The 21,067-nt window shown below is 46.5% G+C and overlaps 2 protein-coding genes across 22 annotated transcripts in view; one reads left to right on the forward strand and one right to left on the reverse strand.

The window, feature by feature from the left end:
- Window positions 1–21,067, forward strand: part of CCDC40 (coiled-coil domain 40 molecular ruler complex subunit) — a 169,547-nt gene that overhangs the window by 71,323 nt on the left and 77,157 nt on the right. The window lies entirely within an intron of this gene.
- Window positions 12,638–21,067, reverse strand: part of TBC1D16 (TBC1 domain family member 16) — a 57,945-nt gene continuing 49,515 nt past the window's right edge. For 13 of the 20 annotated variants that reach the window (XM_083430268.1, XM_083430267.1, XM_083430274.1 and 10 more), the window contains 7 exons: window positions 20,400–20,567; window positions 19,606–19,754; window positions 18,578–18,712; window positions 17,664–17,850; window positions 15,998–16,177; window positions 13,973–14,119; window positions 12,638–13,718 (listed from right to left, as the gene is read on the reverse strand). In XM_083430268.1, coding sequence (XP_083286394.1) covers window positions 13,473–13,718; window positions 13,973–14,119; window positions 15,998–16,177; window positions 17,664–17,850; window positions 18,578–18,712; window positions 19,606–19,754; window positions 20,400–20,567 — 1,212 coding nt within the window. In that variant the 3' untranslated portion in view covers window positions 12,638–13,472. The remainder of the gene's footprint in view (window positions 13,719–13,972; window positions 14,120–15,997; window positions 16,178–17,663; window positions 17,851–18,577; window positions 18,713–19,605; window positions 19,755–20,399; window positions 20,568–21,067) is intronic. The other 7 variants (XR_014508731.1, XR_014508732.1, XR_014508733.1 and 4 more) reach the window with 2 other exon arrangements.

A 21,067-nucleotide genomic window follows, 5' to 3' on the forward strand; every position in this document is an offset into this window, starting at 1 on the left:
AATTCAACAGTTGGAAGGGACTCCAAGGGTTATCTAGTCCAACCCCTTGCATTGCAGGAATTCCTGCAAGTTATGTTCCATGCTTTGATGCCCATGGGCACAACACAGTTGTAACACCAGGCTATGAGGAACAGACTCCCTTGCTACCTCCCTCCCTTGTATATTTTGAGCCATTTGCTCCATTGCTCTGTGAACAAGACATCTGCAAGCTGATTAGGGCTGCAACCTTGTTACAAGGGAGTATGCCCCATTGGCCGTAGTGGGACTTCTCAGTAAGTCATTTTGGACTCACAGCTGTCCATGAAGGCGCAGGTTAATTCTGTGTCCAGGGCAGCTGTCTACCAGCTCCACCTGGTACACAGACCCTACCTGCCCACAGACTGTTGCGCCAGAGTGGTGCATGCTCTCGTTATCTCCCGCTTGGACTACTGCAATGCGCTCTACGTGGGGCTACCTTTGAAGGTGACCCGGAAACTGCGGCAGCTAGACTGGTGACTGGGAGTGGCTGCCAAGACCATATAATACCGGTCCTGAGAGATCTGCATTGGCTCCCAGTACGTTTCCAAGCACAATTCAAAGTCTTGGTGCTGACCTTTACAGCCCTAAATGGCCTCTGCCCAGTATACCTGAAGGAGCGTCTCCACCCCCGTTGTTCAGCCCGGACACAGATCCAGTGCCGAGGGCCTTCTGGCAGTGCCCTCATTGCGAGAATTGAGGTTATAGGGAACCAGACAGAGGGACTTCTCAGTAGCGGCGCCCGCCCTGTGGAACGCCATCCCATCAGATATCAAAGTAATAAACAACTATCTGATGTTTAGAAGACATCTGAAGGCAGCCCTGCTTAGGGAAGTTTTTAATGACTGATGTTTTAATGTATTTTTAATCTTTTGTTGGAAGCCGCCCAGAGTGGCTGGGGAAACCCAGCCAGATGGACGGGATATAAATAATAAATTATTATAATATTATTATTATAAGCATGCATAGGATTCCAGTGTATGTTCATGATTCGTTATCTTGACTTCTGCACACCAGTTGGACAAACCACTCTTCCAAAACTAAAGTCAACCAAGGTGAATTCCTGGAACATTAAAGCATTCCACATCAAAACAAAAAACAAACCAGCCCATGGGTTGAAGCTGTAAAACTTGTTTCATGACAACACTTGTAAAATATTTCCCCATTCAAAGCCAGTAAGGCAAGTTACAAGAAAGGAGATTCCGACTAAATACCAGGAAGTGATATCTGACAGTAAGAGCTGTTTGGCAGTGGGACAGACTCCCTCTGGAGGTGGTGAACTCTCCTTCCTTGGAGGTTTTTAAGCAGAGATTGGATGGCCATCTGTCATGTATGATCTAGTTCAGAGTCCTGCATTGCAGGGGGTTGGCCTAGATTAGGGTTACCAGACTTTCCTGTTTCCTGGGGACAGTCCCCGGATTTGCAAATCTGTCCCTGGACAAATTCCTTCCCTGGAATGTCCCCAGATTTGCAAATCTGTCCCTGGGAAATGTGGCAGTGGCAGCCTCAGCAACCCGGAGCCAGTCTGGTAGCGCAGTTGGCTCTGGCTGGCTTCAGGAGTTGCTTGCTGCCGTGGCGCCCGCCATTTTTCCTTGCCGGAAATCCCCATATGATGTGTCTTGTGCACATATGATGTGTCTTGTGAGATCTCTTGCCTCTTTTGTTTTGACTGATCAGGGGAGGCTTGGGAGTCATGGGCGGGCATCCGTTGCCCAGTTTTTTAAAAACTCTGTGCATTTATGTTTCACGGGGTGCGAAAGAAGGACTTTGCACCTTTAAACAATGTGCATGTATGCTTGGGCCCAGGGTCTTTTGCCACACCATCTCCACTACTGACTCCCTGTTGCTACTCAGCTTTAAAAAAAAAAAAAAGTGTCCCCAGATTCATTGAAAAAAATCTGGTAACCATAGCCTAGATGACCCTTGGGACCCTTTCCAACCCTTAGAATTCTACAAGAACTGCTGCTGATGTGTGGAAGGTCAGAAAACATTATTAGCTAGCAGGGATGGAGGAGGTGGAACCACAGTGTTGTACAGGTACCTCCTAGAATAGCAAACCCCTTCAGAAAGAAATCACTAATAGGAAACCTGCCACAATCATTCATCTGCCTAGGTAGCGAAACAGTGAAAACAAAATTAGTTCTCCTAATGAAGAAACCACTGCCTTTGACTTACTAGCTGCAGAATATTTATCAGTCACATCTGAGCTACCCCTTCAAAGGCCTCTATTACATACCTATTTTTTTCACTATACTTATGGTGACCAAGGAGTGGAATGCCAATAATAGATATCCTGTTTGGAGTGACCACAATTATAATCAAGTATTAGTCATGATAGTTATGATTAATACAATATATTGGAAAGCATTTCCATGACCTAAGGTGATCACATGGCATCATTGACTGTAGTAGCATTTTATCATTGGTGTTATACCATTGGTAATGTTCTTACTAGACAATTAATTATGGCCCTTTTACTTTGTCATCAGAAAGCTGTTGTGAAGATTGCAATGAAACTAATATACTGTACACCAATGAAATTAATATGCACCAAGGCCAGTTCAGAGAGTTGTTCAAATAATATTCCTAGGGCATCTTGAGAATTTTTAACATCAAAACTCATAAAATAAAAATTTGTGGAAGCTTTATAATACACCAGAGATAACCCAAAAGTAGCCTGCAGTGTGGATTTGGCAGTAGGTGGGGGCTGTGGAAATCCAAGCAAATATTTAATTGAGCTGTCATGTAAAAAAACAAAACAAAACACAGAGACCGGCTGATAGTTTCACTTGCAATTGTTGTCATCAAAAGTTGTGTGTGTCTTTGTATCTCATGCCCATGGCAAACCCATATGCCCCACACCTACAAAATTCCCAGAGTTATCTGGTCCAAACTTCATTGTATATCTTGATTCAGTTGCAAGTATATCTTGACTTGAGCTTCCAGCCTCCTTCCTCTTCACTGTCTGGAGAACAGCATCACCCAGGAGGATGCAGAAGGTGAGGGGCCGCCTCTTAGCAACACAGCATGCGCTTTTGATGGAAGGGGTCCTAGAGAGCTGCTGCCAGTCACTGTACAGGCAACCCTGAGCTAGATGGCGACAGATGATCTTACTCGGTTCAAGACAACTTTCTCTGTACGGAATTATTTAGACACTGTAAGGTAACAAGGCTAGTTCAGGCAGTATGTTTTCCTTGGTAAATTGCACCAACCTTCCTATTTCCCTCATGAGTGCGCTTGAAAGAATTACTGTTAGCAACGTATGTCAGAAACGTGTAAACCTGGTTTTCTAGTTCCAAGACTGTGGGAATGCCTGCAGCCTTGAACCGGATGCTTTCGAATAAACACGCCAGTTGCTCACATGAGTGCATACCGAGGAATACACAGGAAGGTTCATGCTAGTGAAAATTAAAACCACCAAAGGCAGTCCTTAAGCTTTAGCAAGCCAAGGTTGCCCCCCTTCCATTTTGAATGGCAAGGTCACAACACCATGGTTTGGTTCATTCGCTAATGTGTAATTAGTGATTACACAAACATAATGTAATGGCAATGACAGTGAATGCAATGTGTGGCACACTGCTAATTTAGCTTCTCCTATTATTTAGGACATCATGTGCAATACAGCTTTCAAAGTGCCTACACACCAGGCCATCTTGTGGCACAATGGGTTGGCGTGTCTGGCTATGATTCTGTGACCTCTATGATAATGTGGGCAGTTGCTTGTAGATGTGCAGTTAAACATGTTGTAGTGAAAGCTGTGCTCTTCCTATTCATTGAACAGATGAAGCCTCCTTTCACTGTGTCAGATTGTTGCTACATCTTCCTTAGCATCACCTATGTTGGCTGGCAGTGGCTCTCAAAGCCCATGGCAAGAGGCCTTCCCCAGCCATGCCACCTCAAGATCATTTAACTGGAGAGGCTGGTGGAGCCGAATTTGGGGTCTGAGCTGAAAGGCACCTATACAGCAAGGGCGAATGGTCATTGTGCTCACTGGGGTTAAATACAAAAACACTCGCTACAGTGGTTTGTAGATTCTACTAGGAGCTGTTTGCTCAACTGCAAATAACTGAACCCATGTTTCTCAGGCCAATGGGAAAGGATGGTATCTCTCTCAGGGATCATAGGTCCCCACTGCTCTCTCAATTAAGCTTTCATTTAATTCATATTATTTTTGTTGCTTTTTGCAGCAATAATAATATTTAAAAAAAGAAAGCTCAGAGCAGCAGGATTCTGTACCTCTCCTCCTCACTGGACAGTGGGGGCACAATTTTGGGAGGAGATGGGGTCCTCTTCTGACATTTCAGCAACAGTAATACAGCTCTGAGGCTGCTAAGTCCTGCAGCGGTATATTCAAGCGCAGCATTTCAATGAATCAACAGAAACGGCGGCTGACTGCCCTAGGACTGACCGGCTCATTGGTGTCTTTGGAAAAAGACGAGCCTCCTGACGGTTATAACCCGAACAAACATCCCTCTGCTCCTTATTAGGGGCTGCAGCTGCCGGAGCATAATTCATTACAGATTTGCCAGCCAGCAATAAAAGGTGTGTGAGAGAGTGTATGCGCCCCAAAAACTACAGTCATGAGTTGCACAAGAGGAGAAACACAGGCCAAGCACTCTCTGGTGCTCCTTATTCTTCTGTACTCTGAAACTCCTGTACACTGGTACCTTGGTTCTCAAACGCCTTGGTACTCAAACAACTTGGAACCCAAACACTGCAAACCAGGAAGTGTGTGTTCTGGTTTGCGAACTTTTTTTGGAAGCTGAACGTGCTCCGTTTTGAGTGTTACGCTTCCGATTTGAGTGCCACACTTCCATTTTGAGTGTTATGCTGAGGTCTGTCTGCTTTTGCTATTTATTTTTGTTTTTGTGGCTCTTTTTTTGTGTGTGACTTTGTGAAACCCAGCTCAGCTGATTGATGGATTGACTGATTGATTGTGTGACTGCAGCACATTGTTTATTGCTTTCATTTTATGGATCAATGGTCTCGTTAGATAGTAAAATTCATGTTAAATTACTGTTTTAGGGGTTATTTTTCAAAGTCTGGAACGGATTAATCCATTTTGCATTACTTTCTATGGGAAAGCGAACCTTGGTTTTGGAACGCGTTGGTTTTGGCATGGACTTCCAGAACGGATTAATTTTGAGAACCAAGGTACCACTGTACTCTGCAAGAACAGATATGAATGTTGTCACTCAGTGTGACAACAGTGTCTCAAAAGAAGAAGTGTCGGTGCCAGCTGTCTGAGCGAGGGCTATAGGCCCCACCCCCAGGGACTTGGAACATTGGGTGGCCTGGGTTTTGCTGTCAGCTCAGACTCCTCAGACCATCTCTGTCATCTCCTCATAGTGTCAGAGGGCTGAGCTTAGGGAGCTGAGTTCAAGTTCCTCTCTCAGTTAGGCCACAGATTCATCACACAAAGTTTCCAGGGAGAGCCGACTAGGTTGGACATCCGTAACATGGGAGCAACTGTGGCCTGTTGTTGTGATGAGAAAGAAAATGTTGTTACAACTCCCAAGTCTTAAGGGCGGAATGACGACTTCAGAGAGGAGAAAGCCAAATACAATGATGGTAGAAAAGTTGTAGGTCTGAGCAAAGGTTCAGTCCCAGGCTTGTTTTCCACGCAAAGGAAAAAAGCACTTCTAATAGCTGTGAAGTAGAGGAAAGTTCGGCAGGGGAAGCTTTTCTTACTCCAGCTTAGCAAGCCGCACTTGCTGAAAAATTCCTCTTCCACAAAACTATTGTATGCCACTTAGATTTTTAAAAAATTATTACTAAAAAGTGAAGAGTTTAGAAATATTTTTTTAAATAAACTAATTTAAACTGCAGGCCTGCTGCTATTCTTTGCACCCATTCATCCTAGAGAGATAAAAGAGGAAGACAAAATAATTAAGTTAAATTGAGTCTTATGTTGCAGGTTGAGATCAAAGGTACGTAGATCCTGCCCTTGACAAGGTTGCAGATTTCTGCTTTAGACTAAAGCGTATGAAGTCACTTTCACAGCTAAAACAATAGAAGAAAAAGCTTAAGTGCTTAGTGTGAGCTGGGGATCCCCTAGTGTCGAGTACTGGAATCTGTTTCAGAAGCTGATGTTGCTCCCCCCCCCCGCCCCCCAGAACCCTGATCTTATCACACAGCAGAGCAGGCAGAAGGTTTTCCTATACAGTTGGTGCCTTTGTGCAATGAATGCACATTTGTGACTTCTTGTGACCAGCCCCTTCCTCTCCCTGCAATGTTGTGCTTCTGTTGTTCGAACAAGGCTTTTTCACAACCGCCAAAGGACAATGTTTTATAGCTGGGAGTGGGTGGGATGTTACTCTCCCCCCGCAAAACACTCCAAACCATTGCTATAGTGGTCGCTGGATAGAATACAATTCTGTGAGCGTTGTCGTCAATATATGGGGTATTGCCTGTGACTATACGTACATTAGCAACAGCGACACAAACCCCTTCCCCAATACCTGTAAAGGTAAAGGGACCCCTGACCATTAGGTCCAGTCGTGACCGACTCTGGGGTTGTGGCACTCATCTCGCTTTATTGGCTGAGGGAGCCGGCGTACAGCTTCCGGGTCACGTGGCCAGCATGACTAAGCCGCCTCTGGCGAACCAGAGCAGTGCACAGAAACGCCATTTACCTTCCCGCCGGAGCGGTACCTATTTATCTACTTGCACTTTGACGTGCTTTCGAACTGTTAGGTTGGCAGGAGCAGGGACAGAGCAATGGGAGCTCACCCTGTCGCAGGGATTCGAACCGCTGACCTTCTGATCGGCAAGTCCTAGGCTCTGTGGTTTAACCCACAGCACCACCCACATCCCTCCCCAATACCAATACCTGTACGAGTCTGCAAATTTCAAAAGTTTAAATAATATAAAAATTCCAGTGCCTGTGCGTGCTAACTTCTGGCATACACATCTACCCACATTTCAAAAACGAGGGAAGTGAGGAAACAGTGCTATAGAGATCACCCTTCAGCTATCCCCCACCCCATTAAATATGTGAGGATGGGGACATCATATTATTGGTGAACCAAGGCTTGCTACGGTGTCACACAAAGGATAGGACAGGCCTGGGTCATGCTTCATTCCATGTTGCAGGCAAGTGCTGTGTTCTGTCTCCAGCGGCAAGCTGTTTGGTGGTGAAACTATCCCCTTCGTTCCCTATTAAAGCAATTAAAACCAGTTCAGCACACTTTCAGTAAGAAGGCACTCAATCCGAGAGGTCTCCATATTATCTACCACTGCAGGAGACAGATCTCTTTCTGGAGTTAGTCCTTCACCGGTTGTTTCACTAACAAACAAACAAAGATGATGCTTTATACCGAACCACACTATTGGCCCATCCAGTTCAACACTGCCTACTGTGGTTGGCAGCGCCTCTCTAAGACGTGAGGCAGGAATCAGACAGCCGTAGCTCAGTTGGTAATGTGTGAGACTCTTAATTTAAGGGTCGTAGGTTTGAACCCCATGTTGGGCAAAAGATTCCTGCACTGCAGGGGGTTGGATTAGATGACCCTCGTGGTCCTTTCTAACTCTATAATTCTATGGGACCTTCTGCATGCAAAGCAAATGGCTTGGACATTGCGCCCCTGAACCTCATCAGTGCTCAAGATGCTATGCATTCTTTTTAAAGAGCCAACTGGTCGTGAAGGTCATGCTGGGTGGAAATCTGCAAGAGGTATAGAACGAACCAGATAGAAACTTCATAATCTGAGACGGCCTGTTTGTGATTCCTGGGTGTGGTGTGGAAAAAACAAGTTATTAGGCTGTTGCATAACACTCTGCCTGAGTGTCCTTTCTAGGACACCTGGATAGACCATTGATGGGAGGCGAGTGCTGGACTTGACAAAGCTTTTAGTCAGGTCCAGCAAGGAAACCTTAGACGCTCTTGTGCTGCCGCTGTGAAAGAGTCAAACAGAATTAGGTTGAGGACTACAGTGGAGGGAGGTGTTGCCGTGGCCTTCCAAGTTGTGCTCATTTAACAGCCCCTCTTGCGGTACTCGGACTTACAGTTTCCTCACTCACGAGGGCTCAACAATTAAAGTAGTCATTCACTAGAGCAGAGGACCTAGGCTAGCACAGCATGTTCATTTATAGCACTGGGAGATGGCCATCTGCACAGAACGTACCGCTCACCTTTCCAATACAGCGAGATCATGTTCTCAGCTGCTGTAACGAAGCTCACTGTTAATGATTCCAGGAGCCCTGCGGCCTATAATTGTGGCACCCCTTACCGCCAGAGACTGAAGCATGAATCATCTCAAAGTTCAAGAAGAATTTAGGCGACTTCTCTTTGGAATTTGGCATCTTTTCTCCTTACGAAAGAGTGTGTGTAACAGGCAAATTAGTATAAGCAACATGGTGAAGCCTATGCCTGAGTGGGATTCATTGAGAAGACCGGAGCAGAAGGATTATTTAGGGTTAACATACATCCAGAATTTCCTGGAAACAGTGTCCAAGCAGAAATAGCTCAAAAATGTCATTTCTTTTTTTGTTAGATTTTTTTTTGTACAATTCCTATCATCCCTAGCTAACAGGACCAGTGGTCAGGGTTGATGGGAATTGTAGTCTAAAAACATCTGGAGGGCTGAGTTTGCCTATGCCCATCCTGGAAGGCTTCAAAAGCTCTCCAGAGATGGCATAGGTATCCTGCGGCCTTCCTGATGGTAGCTGGATTCAAACTCCCATCAGCCCCGGCCAGCTTTTGAATTTTTATTTAAACAAAATGTATATTTTAAAAATGTATATACCACTTACCCGATACCAATTAAAGCAAACATTAAAAGGAAGCTGACTTTAAAAAATCAGAATGTTAATAAAACCAGTAATTCTAAAAACAAGCACACATAATAAAATTACATGTTAACATTGCGAAAAGGCTTTAGCAGGTGCTGAAAACAATTCAGTGAAGGTGTTTGCGTAATACCAATGGGCAGGGACTTCCAAAAAGTAGGTGTTGCCACACAGAACATACATTATATGGAACTCGTGAAAGTGCCGGTTTCGGAGATCAAAGCAATCAAATGGGCCCAGGGGGAGTAATGTGATCCTTCAAGTAAACAGGTCCTAAGCGGCTGAGGGCTTTATATACCAACACCTTGAATTTGGCCTGGTAACAAATTGTCAGTCAATGCAGATCTCTGAGCAGGGGTGTAATACACTGCGAGAGCCTCACTCCTGTCAGCAACCATACTGCAACATTCATCACTAACTGTAATTTCTGCAAACAGAGCCCTACATGTACAGCGTAGAACTGATCCAGTCTTGAAGTTACTAATGTGTGGACTATTATGGTGAATATATCCTGATCTTGGAATGCACAGGCCATCGTCAGATGATGAAAGATGTAGTCCAATAACTTTGTGTGTGTGTTTGTGTGTGTGTGCGCACGCGCATATGTTTCTTTGGTCAAACAAACTGATCATGGAAACTCACATGTCAAGCTTATGAGCCATTTAGGCTGAAGTGTGTATTAGAAGTAAAGTAGGAAACACTTGTGTTACACAGACATGACCAGAATGGCAGAAGACATTTCCACCAGTACTGAACAAAGTGGACCTCTAAGAGGTAGAGGTAAAGGGGGGGTGTGTGTGCGCGCGCACAAGAGAGCAAGAAAGAGAAAACGAGTGCTATGATTCTCAGTGATCAAACAGAGGAAAGGGTGTCCTGTTTCTTCACACAGGGCATGGGTGGAGACCAAGCTGTAAGAAAGGAAGACCTCAACTTTCCAGAAGCTAGTACAGCCTAAGATAATGTATAAATAGTAATGCAAACACATTTTTTTTTTACTTCTATGTGTTTTGCTTATATGTATTAGTGAAAGACTGTCACCTATAATTATTTGTATATTACCATGTGTTTATTGTTGCCACATTATTGAGATTTAAAATAGAATAAAAACATTAAAAAGAAAACTCACAACATTATTTCACTTTTCCTCATGGGAGCCTGAAAAACTCACCTGTTTGTATGCACATTCTTAGAGCTCTCATGGTGGAGACGGTTTGCTTTGAGACATAAGTTATGACTTCATAAGGGCATACAGTCGTACCTTGGATCCCGAACGCCCTGGAACTCGGACGTTTTGGCTCCGAAATGCCGCAAACCCGGAAGTGATTGTTCTGGTTTGCAAACATTCTTTTGGAACCCGAAATCAGACGGGGCTTCCGCAGCTTCTGATTGGCTGCAGGAGCTTCTGTTTGACTTCCACGGTACGACTGTACAGGCAAACTCCATAGCTTCAATAAGCAATCTTCTGTTGTTTTAAGCAAGAAACACCCCCCAAAAAACATTTTCCAACATATTTTGGGAAGGGGCATGTGTGTGTGTACACTGCAGCTTATTTTGATGCCCCCCCCCCCCTTTTATTTAGGTTCACTCTTTGGCATTTTCTGCCTCTCAGTCCAGTCCTCCAAAAAGAAAAAAAAAAACTGGACTGGGAATTATCAGTTGAGTTGCATGACACACACACAAATGCACACATGCCACAAAGGGCTGAGAGATGTGCCTATGTGAATAGAGGTCATGCTAGAAAACAAAAGCTTCCTCTGTGCCTCTGGAATATTCCACTACACAATGTCTGAAACACAAAAGTCACACGACTCCCATACCCAAACAACATTTAGAAATGCTATAACAGGGGTCAGCAAACTTTTTCAGTAGGAGGCCACTGTCCCTCAGACCTTGTGGGAGACCGGACTATATTTTTTTTGGGGGGGAGAACGAATTCCTATGCCCCACAAATAACACAGAGATGCATTTTAAATAAAAGGACACATCCTACTCATGTAAACACACGCTGATTCCCGGAACGTCCACGGGCCGGATTGAGAAGGCGATTGAGCCGGATCCGGCCCCCGGGCCTTAGTTTGCCTACCCATGGGCTAGAAGGTGAAGAACTGTAACCCCCACTCAGCACCACCCCAAATCTCTTTGTATTTGTCCAACAGCTTTTGTTGAGAACAATTCTTGATGAAATATTTAATTTTATTTCAAGGGTTTTGGTGGTGGTGGTGGTGTTGTTTTCGCAGCATCCTCTATAACAATGTCTAGATCAACAGTTCTGTGTTTGTGGACCAAATATGAGATTCCCCCCCCCCCCCCCCTTTGACATGCTGAGCAGCAAAGCATTCACTCTGTTTAAATCTGTAGCACTGGCAACAACCACCTACTTGAAAAATGTCCTGAATCCAGTCTCGCCTCACACGGTCCCTGGCACCAGTGGCCAGATGGGAGCATTGAGTTCAGACTTAGAACAGCACACGGCAATTGAGATTATAAACAGCAGGTGGTGCTGTATTCCTATGACCTCTGGAGGAAGCCAAGCCTAAATGGATATATACACCCCTATCCAATGTGAATGAACACAACGCTTCTGCAGAAATTTATCTCTCACAGCCATCTCACCTCTAGCAAAGCCGAGCTGAACTAAAATTAAATTGGCTCTTTCCTGCTAAGACTTTTCCCTCGTGGCAGGTAAGTCTGAAGTGCTAATTACCCACCCGGTCTGGTTTTCTACATACATCTGCAAGTGTAATCCAAAGAGCAACCAAAAACAATTAGCAACCTGGCTAAGAAGCCGGGAGTTTGCTTGGGGGAGAGACTATTTGAGAAAAGTAACACTAATAGGTTTCAGGTGCATAAAGAGGTACCTGGAGGAGGCCGTGGATTGTCTGCCATGGGCAAAAACAATGGGCGGAAGCTGCAGCCAGAAGGATTTAGGATTGACGCCAGAGTGTAGTGAGTGGTAGAACCCTGAAACAGGTTGCTTACAGGTGAGGGACCTTCCATCACTGGAGGTCTTTAAGGAAAAGCATACGTCTCTATTAGTTTGGCAGTGGTGTGCAGGCAGGCAGGGGCCAGCACTTGGCAGGTCCTCTGTATAGTGCTATTATGGGCTGCATTTGGCTAGGTGGGTCAAATGGTGTGAAGAGAAGCCTGTGCAAGGATGTTAACAGACTGCAACCACTAAGTTGTTATTTATCCTTTCTGAAACTGTCTGCCATGCTGGAGCAGATGTAAGAGAGAGAGAGAGGGTGAGAGACTTTGGATGCTAACTCAATGAAACTAGTACTTGTAACAGATCCTAAAATGCAGAGTCTCTCCAGTGGCATTCTAAAATGTAAGTCAGTTTAAAATTAAGCAAAGCACAACAGAAACCAAGCAGTATGTCATGCCACTTTTTCAATGCAGCTCAGAGCTGGATCAAAGCTGCAAAGGAGACAGGATTCAGAGTACTGAGAAATCCATTCTAACCTTACAACTGCAGGACATGCATTCAGCTCACTGTTCCAAGTGGTCCTGGCTCTTGCAGCACTGACTTTGGGTAGTTTTTCCAGGAATATCAAACACAGTGAATGCTGGAAAACAGGACGGGCATGGATGTGAGAGACAGGAGGGTGGCAGAGGTGCAGAGAATAGGCTGCATCTCTGGAAGTGGGACCTGAAGACTCAGCTTTGAGACTGCAGCAGGCAGAGTCTATTCCCCTCTCCAGATCTGTCTCACTGAGAGTAGCCATGTGCAAGGGCCCAATGAAGAGTCAGTGACAAAACGTTACAGGGGCTCTACCTGTATCTCCAAATCAGACCGTTCGGGCCAAAAATAATCAAGTGTTTTCACGGCGTGTGATTTTGCATAATTTATTATACTCACAGTGAACTTGAGGATTGCAACTTCCGTAACTGCAAAAATTTGATTTTTGACCTACAGCAAACAAGTCGTGTATATATGAAAAGAATAAAAATAAAGCGCTTTGTAAAATATGGTGATCAAGCTTTGGATACATACACACATACTGTGATTATTTCCCTGGGGAAGCCCAAAAGCTTGCAATTTTATTGTTTTCGTTTTTGGCAGGCTATATTCCAAGTGATCACCGTGGCTTTATGCAGAAGCCAGAGAGCCATGGTGTTTTGGTTAAAGCAACACGGGCGTGCACAGGTGCATGGGTGTGTCTGGGATGGAGGGGCTGGAGTAGCATTGCCCCTCCATCTACTGCGTTGCTGGTTGTGGACTCATTGTCTTAAGCCATCTACATTCCCCTATGGCAGCAGTGTGTGTGTGTGTGTGTGTGTGTGTGTGTGTGTGTTAGGAGGGGGGGGTCCTTTTGCCCCTTGGAACTCTTGATTCACCAGGCTCAGCCTTGTGCACTCCCTTCAAAATGTTCCGAACTGTAAAGCAACAACAACAACAACAAAAGTCGGGACAGTCAGAGCAACGCCCTTCCAGGTATATAGGACACACATCAAGATCCTGCTTTGACCACAAGGGAGACTCTTCTACTCGGTGCCATCTCCTTCCTTCTCCCATCCACTCATCCATCTCCTTTGGGACATTGAGGAGAAACATCTGCCTCCTCTTGCCTCCTGTTGATGTCTGCTGAGAGTGCGTCTCAACTGCGCCAAGTTGTTTCGCTTCCATTTCTCTTCCAGTCTTTGGGCACCCAAGCCCCAGGAAGATGTCATTTCCGGAAAGCGAAGACCTCCCGTGTTTTCAGTCCCCTCCTGCTTTCGTTCCCTGGCTTGGGAGAAGGTTCATCCACCATGCCTCCATAAGGGCAGCTATCCGAGTCCGGGTGGTTCCCCGTACACTCCACAGCGGGGATGTAGCCACTGTCCCACATACCTGTCCCGCAGAGTTTGCACAGGTCATGGAGACCGCAAGGGATCCGAGGCAGCAGGCGGAACTGATAAAGCAAACTTCTAGCCTGGAAATAGGATGGCAGAGTAGATGTGAATACACAAGCCCACAAAACAGCACATGGCACAAATAGCAGATATGAGAAATTGCTGAGTTCATCTAAATTGCCCATCTCACACCCAAATCGTAACGGAGACTTGACACCACTCACAAAAGGAGAACACTGCACAGCCTTCCATATGCTGTTTTGGAGCAGACAGAACTGCAAAGGGTTTTTTGTCTGTCTGTCTGTTTGTTTAACACCTGCAATTTTTAATTTACCTTCCTGAGTATGAGCTCCCCATTCATGTGCATGGCCAGGTTCCCAAAGTGCAGAAGCATCTGGTCAGTGGCCAATTGCTGTTCGATGACATCGTCTCCATAGATCACCACAATAGCCACACAGATGAAGAGGTGGAAATAGTCTGTCTGCAACAGCAAGAGAAGAAAATGATCAAGGGAGGGAGGGCTAGAAAGATGCACCGTTTGTGGCAACAAGATCACATTTAGTAGCTTTTTGGCTTAAAAAAAATAAATCAGTGAATGGGAGAATCGTAGAATTGTAGAAATGGAAGAGATCCTGAGGGATGGAGTCCAACCCCTTCAATGTAGGAGCATGAGAGAGGTAATGGGAATTATAAATGATGTGGCAAGGTGAGAAGGAAAAGTGATTCACTCTCTCCCAACCACTGTTAGGCAGTAGTTTAAAGACAAAGGCAGCACTGTACTTCACACAAAGCAGTAGTACTGTTGTGTAGCGGTTAGAGCTTTGTAGTGTGATTGAAGAGAGTCAAGTTGAAATCCCCACTAGGTGGCCTTGGGGCAGTCAGTCACATGCTCTACCTTATAGGGTTGTTGTGAGGATAAAGCAGGAGGTGGAGAAATCATGTATGCCACCCTAATCTTATTAAAAGAAGCACGGGATGGCAACACATTAAAATAAATCGAAAGCAATGCAGAAATCTTTTGAATCAGGGCCACAGAGAAAGAGGAGGTGAAAACTAGTAAGGCAGACTGCATTCTGAGAGAACTGGTGTATGCTTACAAGACAAAAGCCTACAGTGTTGAAGTATATGAAATCTAGCAAGTCTGCAAGTTTTTTGACCCAGTTATATCTGTTTTCACTTTGAAGAAGTAATTATTATTATTATTATTATTATTATTATTATTATTATTTATTTATTTATTTATTATTTATACCCCGCCCATCCGGCTGGGCTTCCCCAGCCACTCTGGGCGGCTTCCAACAAAATATTAAAATACTGTAATACATCAAACATTAAAAGCTTCCCTAAACAGGGCTGCCTTCAGTAAAGGCATGAGAGGGAATATTATTTCTAGTAAAATGTTTTCAAGTGAGCAACTAACAAATGCTGCGTTAACACTTAATTTACAAAATGCTCCATTCTGAATAATTCTGCACACATAATTAAGATCTGCTGCAGGGATAGGCAACGTTGTGCTCTCCAGATCTTGCCGGACTTGCATTCCCATCATCCCCAAGTACTGGCCATATGCTGGCTAGAGATTATGAGGGCTGGGAGTCCAGCAGCTCCTGCAGGGCACCACGTTGGCTGCCCCTGTTCTACTTGCTTAACACAGTGAGTTTTAGGAGCACAGGAGTCTAGACCACCTGGCAAAGGGCGGCGAAATCGCTGCCACGAGGATTCAAAGCAATCTCCCCTCCCCCTTCCCAGACCACCACCAGAGAGCAACTATTTGGCAGAGAGTAATGCGAGCAAGCAGCATACGGCAAACACAGTTTGGTGGCAGCCTCCTCTCCTGCAGACAAGACCAGGTCAGACAGAAACCATACGCTGCTCAGTCCTGGGGCTAACCTCACAAGGAAGTTGAAAATTAGCTTGCCTGTGTGTGTGTGTGTGTGCGCGCGCGCACGCGCCTGCCCTTCACACAGCAACATCTGCAGCTTGGAGAGAAAGCCAGGGTTGCAGCAACCCCACCGCACAAGGCAGGCTGAGGGCCGCTTTGGCTGATGGGTTGCGACAGCAGCAAGAATAGCCCAGGAGCTCAGTAATGAACCGTCAGGGTGAAATTTGCATCGATTTGTGTAATGTCAGAGGCAAACAGTGGGAGAGAAGGCAAGCAGTGTGGAGGGGGAGGGACACACACACACACAGAGCTCGTCACAGTCATGGCTGGGGGGAGGGGAGAGAGGCCTGGAAGGACAGCAGCTGCAACCGGCAACATCCCCCCATTCAGCATCCTCCAAGGAGCAGTGCAGGAGCCCCACCGGCAAAAAGGACCCTTCTAACTGCCCCGCTCCTCCAGCCCCCTTTTAAACCTTACCTGGTAGTGAGCCCAGCAGGCTTCCCATATACGCAGAGCCTCAGCATCGGGAAACTCACGCTTAAAGCAGAGGAGGATCCAGCGGTGGCAGAAGAGCATCTGAAGACCATCCTCCCCAAGGGAGACCAGGTGGTGGTAGAAGCGCACATGCATCAGCCGCAGCAGCTCTCGCAGGTACATCTGGCAAAGAGGAAGGGGCGCTCAGTTCAGCTCCGGAGAAGGGGAAGAAAACCCCGCTACTCCCCTCTAGACCACTGGGCATTCCTGCCCCCAAACCCCTCAGGCTCAGCAGGAGCAGGCACACCTCTTAAGAGCTGGTTCTATTGTTACTGTTATTGTTATAGTTATAGTTATTGTTATTTGAATTTATATACCGCCCTATACCTGGGGGTCTCAGGGCGGTTCACAGAATAAAACTAATTCATTCACTAATGCAAGCAGTCCTATTAGGAGCACTGTATCCCTGGTGCTTCAGGGACGCGGGTGGCACTGTGAGTTAAACCACAGAGCCTAGGGCTTTCCAATCAGAAGGTCAGCGGTTCAAATCCCCGCGACTGGGTGAGCTCCCGTTGCTCGGTCCCTGCTCCTGCCAACCTAGCAGTTTGAAAGCACGTCAAAGTGCAAGTAGATAAATAGGTACCGCTCTGGCGGGAAGGTAAACGGCATTTCCGTGCGCTGCTCTGGTTTGCCAGAAGCAGCTTAGTCATCCTGGCCACATGACCCGGAAGTTGTACGCCGGCTCCCTCGGCCAATAAAGCAAGATGAGCACCGCAACCCCAGAGTCAGCTACGACTGGACCTAATGGTCAGGGGTCCCTTTACCTTTTTATCCCTGGTGCTAGTGGGTGAACTACTTATGGCCTCAATAGTCTGGTGGTTTTGCTGCTGACTATCAGGTCGGTCTGTAGAAAAACCATGTTGGTCCACGATTTGATCGTGGATGAGTGGGGCTGACCTGGTGCGTATCACCAAGGCCTGGGTGGGGGTCGCTGGGATGGTTAGATCTGACTCAGGTCTACCAGTCCAAGTACTCAGTGTGACATCAGCTCAGACTGGTGGGATGGGGATAAGGGACGCATTGCTGCAGTCCACAAGGAGTTAACTTCTCGCTATCCCTTCGAGTGGGACTGGAAGGGTCCCTTTGAGTGCAAGTGCACCTGGTGTTGGGAAACAGCTTGCAAATGCTGTTGGTGTAGTTCCCACCCTGTTGCCCCAACAACCTCCTTGACCAAGCTTATCTTGGGTATGATGTTGGAGGAACCCAGAACAGTGGTTTTAGGTGACCAACATCCATGCTGAGGTTGCCTTGGGTTGCCAGCTCTCATGAGTTCAGGGGCCTCCATGGCAACTGTTCCTCACCCCACTGCCACCTGTGCTATGGGGTTCTGAAGGGTAATATCCTCTTCCCAGTGTCATTTCACATTTACACGAAGCCATATTGAGCAGCCATTTGGAGCAATGTGGCATCAGTATATCCTACATGTTGGATACAGCACCTCCTCCTTGCAGCTACTACAACTTCTGCAGGTAAGTTCATCCATCATGGATGCAGATTTCACACTTCTGATCCATTTAGGATTTAAAGGGCAAATGGAGTGCGGAGGAGGAAGAAAAGAGACAAATAAGGTGGGTGGGGGGAGAAGAGTGCTCCAAGGTCAAATTCTCACCAGTTGTTTCTCCATGTCCTCATCACGAGGGGAACTGATGAAGATCGTGTTCTGCATCAAACCCACAAAGCACCAGAATGTATCCGATTCATCCAGGACCTCCGCGAGAAGTGGGGCAACAAGGTCAGACATCCCCTGGGAGTAGCCAATGGCAGGGTTGTACACTGCATAGTTCAGCAAGATCCGCCTAGGAAGAGGATGGTCAAATGACCAGACGGTGAGGCTGGGATGGTGGAGCAACCCAGAGAGGTCTGAGCACATCGCCTCCAACATTTCTCCAATGGAATTAGGGACCTATTATTCCATAATAATAATTTTACTACTTATACCCCACCCATCTGACTGGGCGGCTTCCAACATGTATAAAAAACATTATAAAACATTAAACATTTTTTTAAAATCCCTATACAGGGCTGCCTTCAGATGGCTTGGGGGTTGGATAACTCCATACCCTCTCTAATATTTATCCGATGAAAGTAGGGACATCCTACCATACCCAACATTTCCAAGATGAAAATAGGGACGTCCTTAGGAAAAGTGGGACATTCTGGGAGCAAATCAGAAACCGGGATGGCTTCTGTAAATCTGGGACTATCCCTGGAAAATAGGGACACTTGGAGGGTCTGTGAGCATGCTCAGTGGGCACAGAATGCTGACTTGCTGCTAGGGTGGGTGGGGGATGGAAATGAGTAGAGCAGAGTGGCAATGGGCATGGCTGGCTGGCAACATGAAAAGGAGTGCTCCATACTACAATATTGTTGCAGGCTCCACCTGCTTTGCCCGGCCCACCGTTGAAAGGGTTTCGCTGGAAGCATACGAGGTTGGGTGTCCAAAACACAGATGGATCTGGGCTTTCCCAGTGGGTGCAAGGTTCTCAGTGCATTTTTTTGGCACTAAAGGGTTGCAATAATCACCTCATTGTTTCCACATTGGGGTTGTTCTCTCCTCGGAAAAACTGGTTGCTGCGGTCCGTCCTCACCACATCTTTGTCGACTGTGAACTGCACATTCCGCCAGAATGCCTTCTGCTCCTCCGGTGTCAGGGAGAGCCTAGGCGCCACATTACAACATGAGTGCACTCACAAACCACCCACTGCTGCCAATGGACCTAGGTCAGGTAGACCGTTCAGATAAGGGTCAAAATAAAGGAGAACTGGGGCAGTTGGGGAGGAAAGAGCAGTTGCCTCTCTTCTGTATACAGTGGTACCTTGCAAGACGAATGCCTTGCAAGACGAAAAACTCGCAAGACGAAAGAGTTTTTTGTTTCCCTATGGGCTTGCTTTGCAAGACGAAAACGTCTTGCGCCTTTTTCTTAAAACCGTCAATGCATTCCTATGGGAAACCGTCAATGCATTTCCTATCGGAAACCGTGCTTCGCAAGACGAAAAATTCACAAGACGAAAAAACTCGCAGAATGAATTAAATTCGTCTTGCGAGGCACCACTGTACATCCCACCCAAAATGTGACATTGGACCTACTGTGAAGGTTCATTTTCTGGGGATAGTTAATTCCCCATTCATTGTTTCAATTGCCAGGGGAGGGAGGATTTAAAAGAAGAATGGCTGAGGGAGGGAGGGTGGGGAGAAGGCATCACACGCATCACACACACACACACACACACACAAACACAAACACGCAAAGCTGGGTATGGACCTGCTGGATTCAAAGTCCCCTCCATTCCGCTGAGAGGCAGCAGGACTGAAGTCCTTACCTACACTTGCAGGAAAATGTGATGTGCTGACTCCTTCACCCTCCCCATCCTAACCTTCCAAGCAGCAGATCTGGGGTTTAGGATTGAGGTTTACAGAACAAAGTAGTTCAGCATTTATAAAAGTAATTAAAAGAAAGAAAGAAAGAAAGAAAGAAAGAAAGAAAGAAAGAAAGAAAGAAAGAAAGTAAACCTTGAGAGTCTGGAGTTGGAGCCACTGTCACCGCTCATTACCTTTTCTGCTGGATCTCAAAGTATTCCTCTCTCTTCTGCACTCGGAGAGCCTCCCTCTCCTCTGAAGTGGATTCATAGCTGTAGTAGCACAACAAGAAAGGCCAGACCTCACCACGGATGGAGACATCGATCCCACCAAAGAAAATAGCCTGGGGAGGAAGGGAGGGAGGGCAGAGGGGAAATGATAAAGAAGTGGCAACAGAGGAAAATGCCACAGTTTCTGAAACTGGACCTCTTTTGCTCTCCTCCTCTGACAAGTGACGCCTTGAGATTCAGGAGCCCCACAATCTGCACATGTTTAGAGGGAAAGCAGTGCCCCCCCCTTTTCCCAGGGGAGACACAAATCAAACTCATTTCAATGTCAATAACCCCCCTGGAGAGGCTATACAATTAACACATTATTCTCATGTCACTGCTTAATCCCCAATCTTGGAAACTTCACACTTGGACCCAGACTCACATACCGCCTCCCCCACCCCAAAGCCCTTAATTATTTTAAAGCCAGACAGCCTCAATTGCTTTTATAGGCCTTCACATACTGTGCAAGCACCCCTAGAAATGCTCACTGGTCTTCATGTCCCAAACTGCTGGGCAATCAATGCAGCAACAAACCAGAGATCCAGAGAGTTGCTACGTTAGCCTGCAGGGAGCTGACAGGTGCTGCCTCCCCGTTGCCAAAGGCTGGGAAGACGTGCAAAGGTTCCTGGAGGCCAAATAAGCACAACTGCTCCACGCTCCACTTGGGAGACCTTTCTCCAGCAGAGAAAAACATGCCACTGTGTCTTCTCCCTCACCTTCCTCAGCTTGTACTCTTCTTCTACCTGCCCAGCCTCATTTAGATGATGGAGCCACGCAGAGACATCCAGGCGCTTGTAAGCGTTCTCCTCTGGATGGGTCTCCGAGGAGGGCAGCTTGGGCCTTCGAATGGAGAACTGCATGCAGGTCTTCACGTCAGTGAGCTGCTAATTGGGAGACAAAACCAGGACAGAGGGCTAGAGCAATAGCTGCAGGAGCCTGACCTCCCATTCCCATGGCTCGGACATCTTATACCCAGGTCGCCACAGCGGAAAAAGAAGATGATTTTTGTCTGGAGAGAGACTGTCCTGGGAGGGCGGCAAAGCCTTGGAAGTTTGGGGAGACTTCCTGCCCAAGCCAGCAAGTGTAATTGGGAGTAATTAAGGATCAGAGCGACATGACGCACTGCTTGGTTCGGCTGGCTGCCTTTCCCACCCTCCCCTGCCCAAGATCAGAGCTAACACGGCTTGCAGCAATATCGCGAGCCTGCCCAGGAATGCACACAATAAATTACATCTGATTGGCCACATACAAAAGGGCTGCTGTTACGAAGGAGAGAAGGCAGCGGTGCCAGGCTCTCCGAGGACGCTTGCCATTCCTGGGTGAAAACTGCAGCTGACATTTAATTTAAAAATCAAAAGGTTACTCAACACAGATGGAAGCCCCC

This window comes from Podarcis tiliguerta (genome assembly GCF_965153285.1).
Source record: "Podarcis tiliguerta genome assembly, chromosome: 2".
Lineage (NCBI taxonomy): Eukaryota > Metazoa > Chordata > Lepidosauria > Squamata > Lacertidae > Podarcis > Podarcis tiliguerta.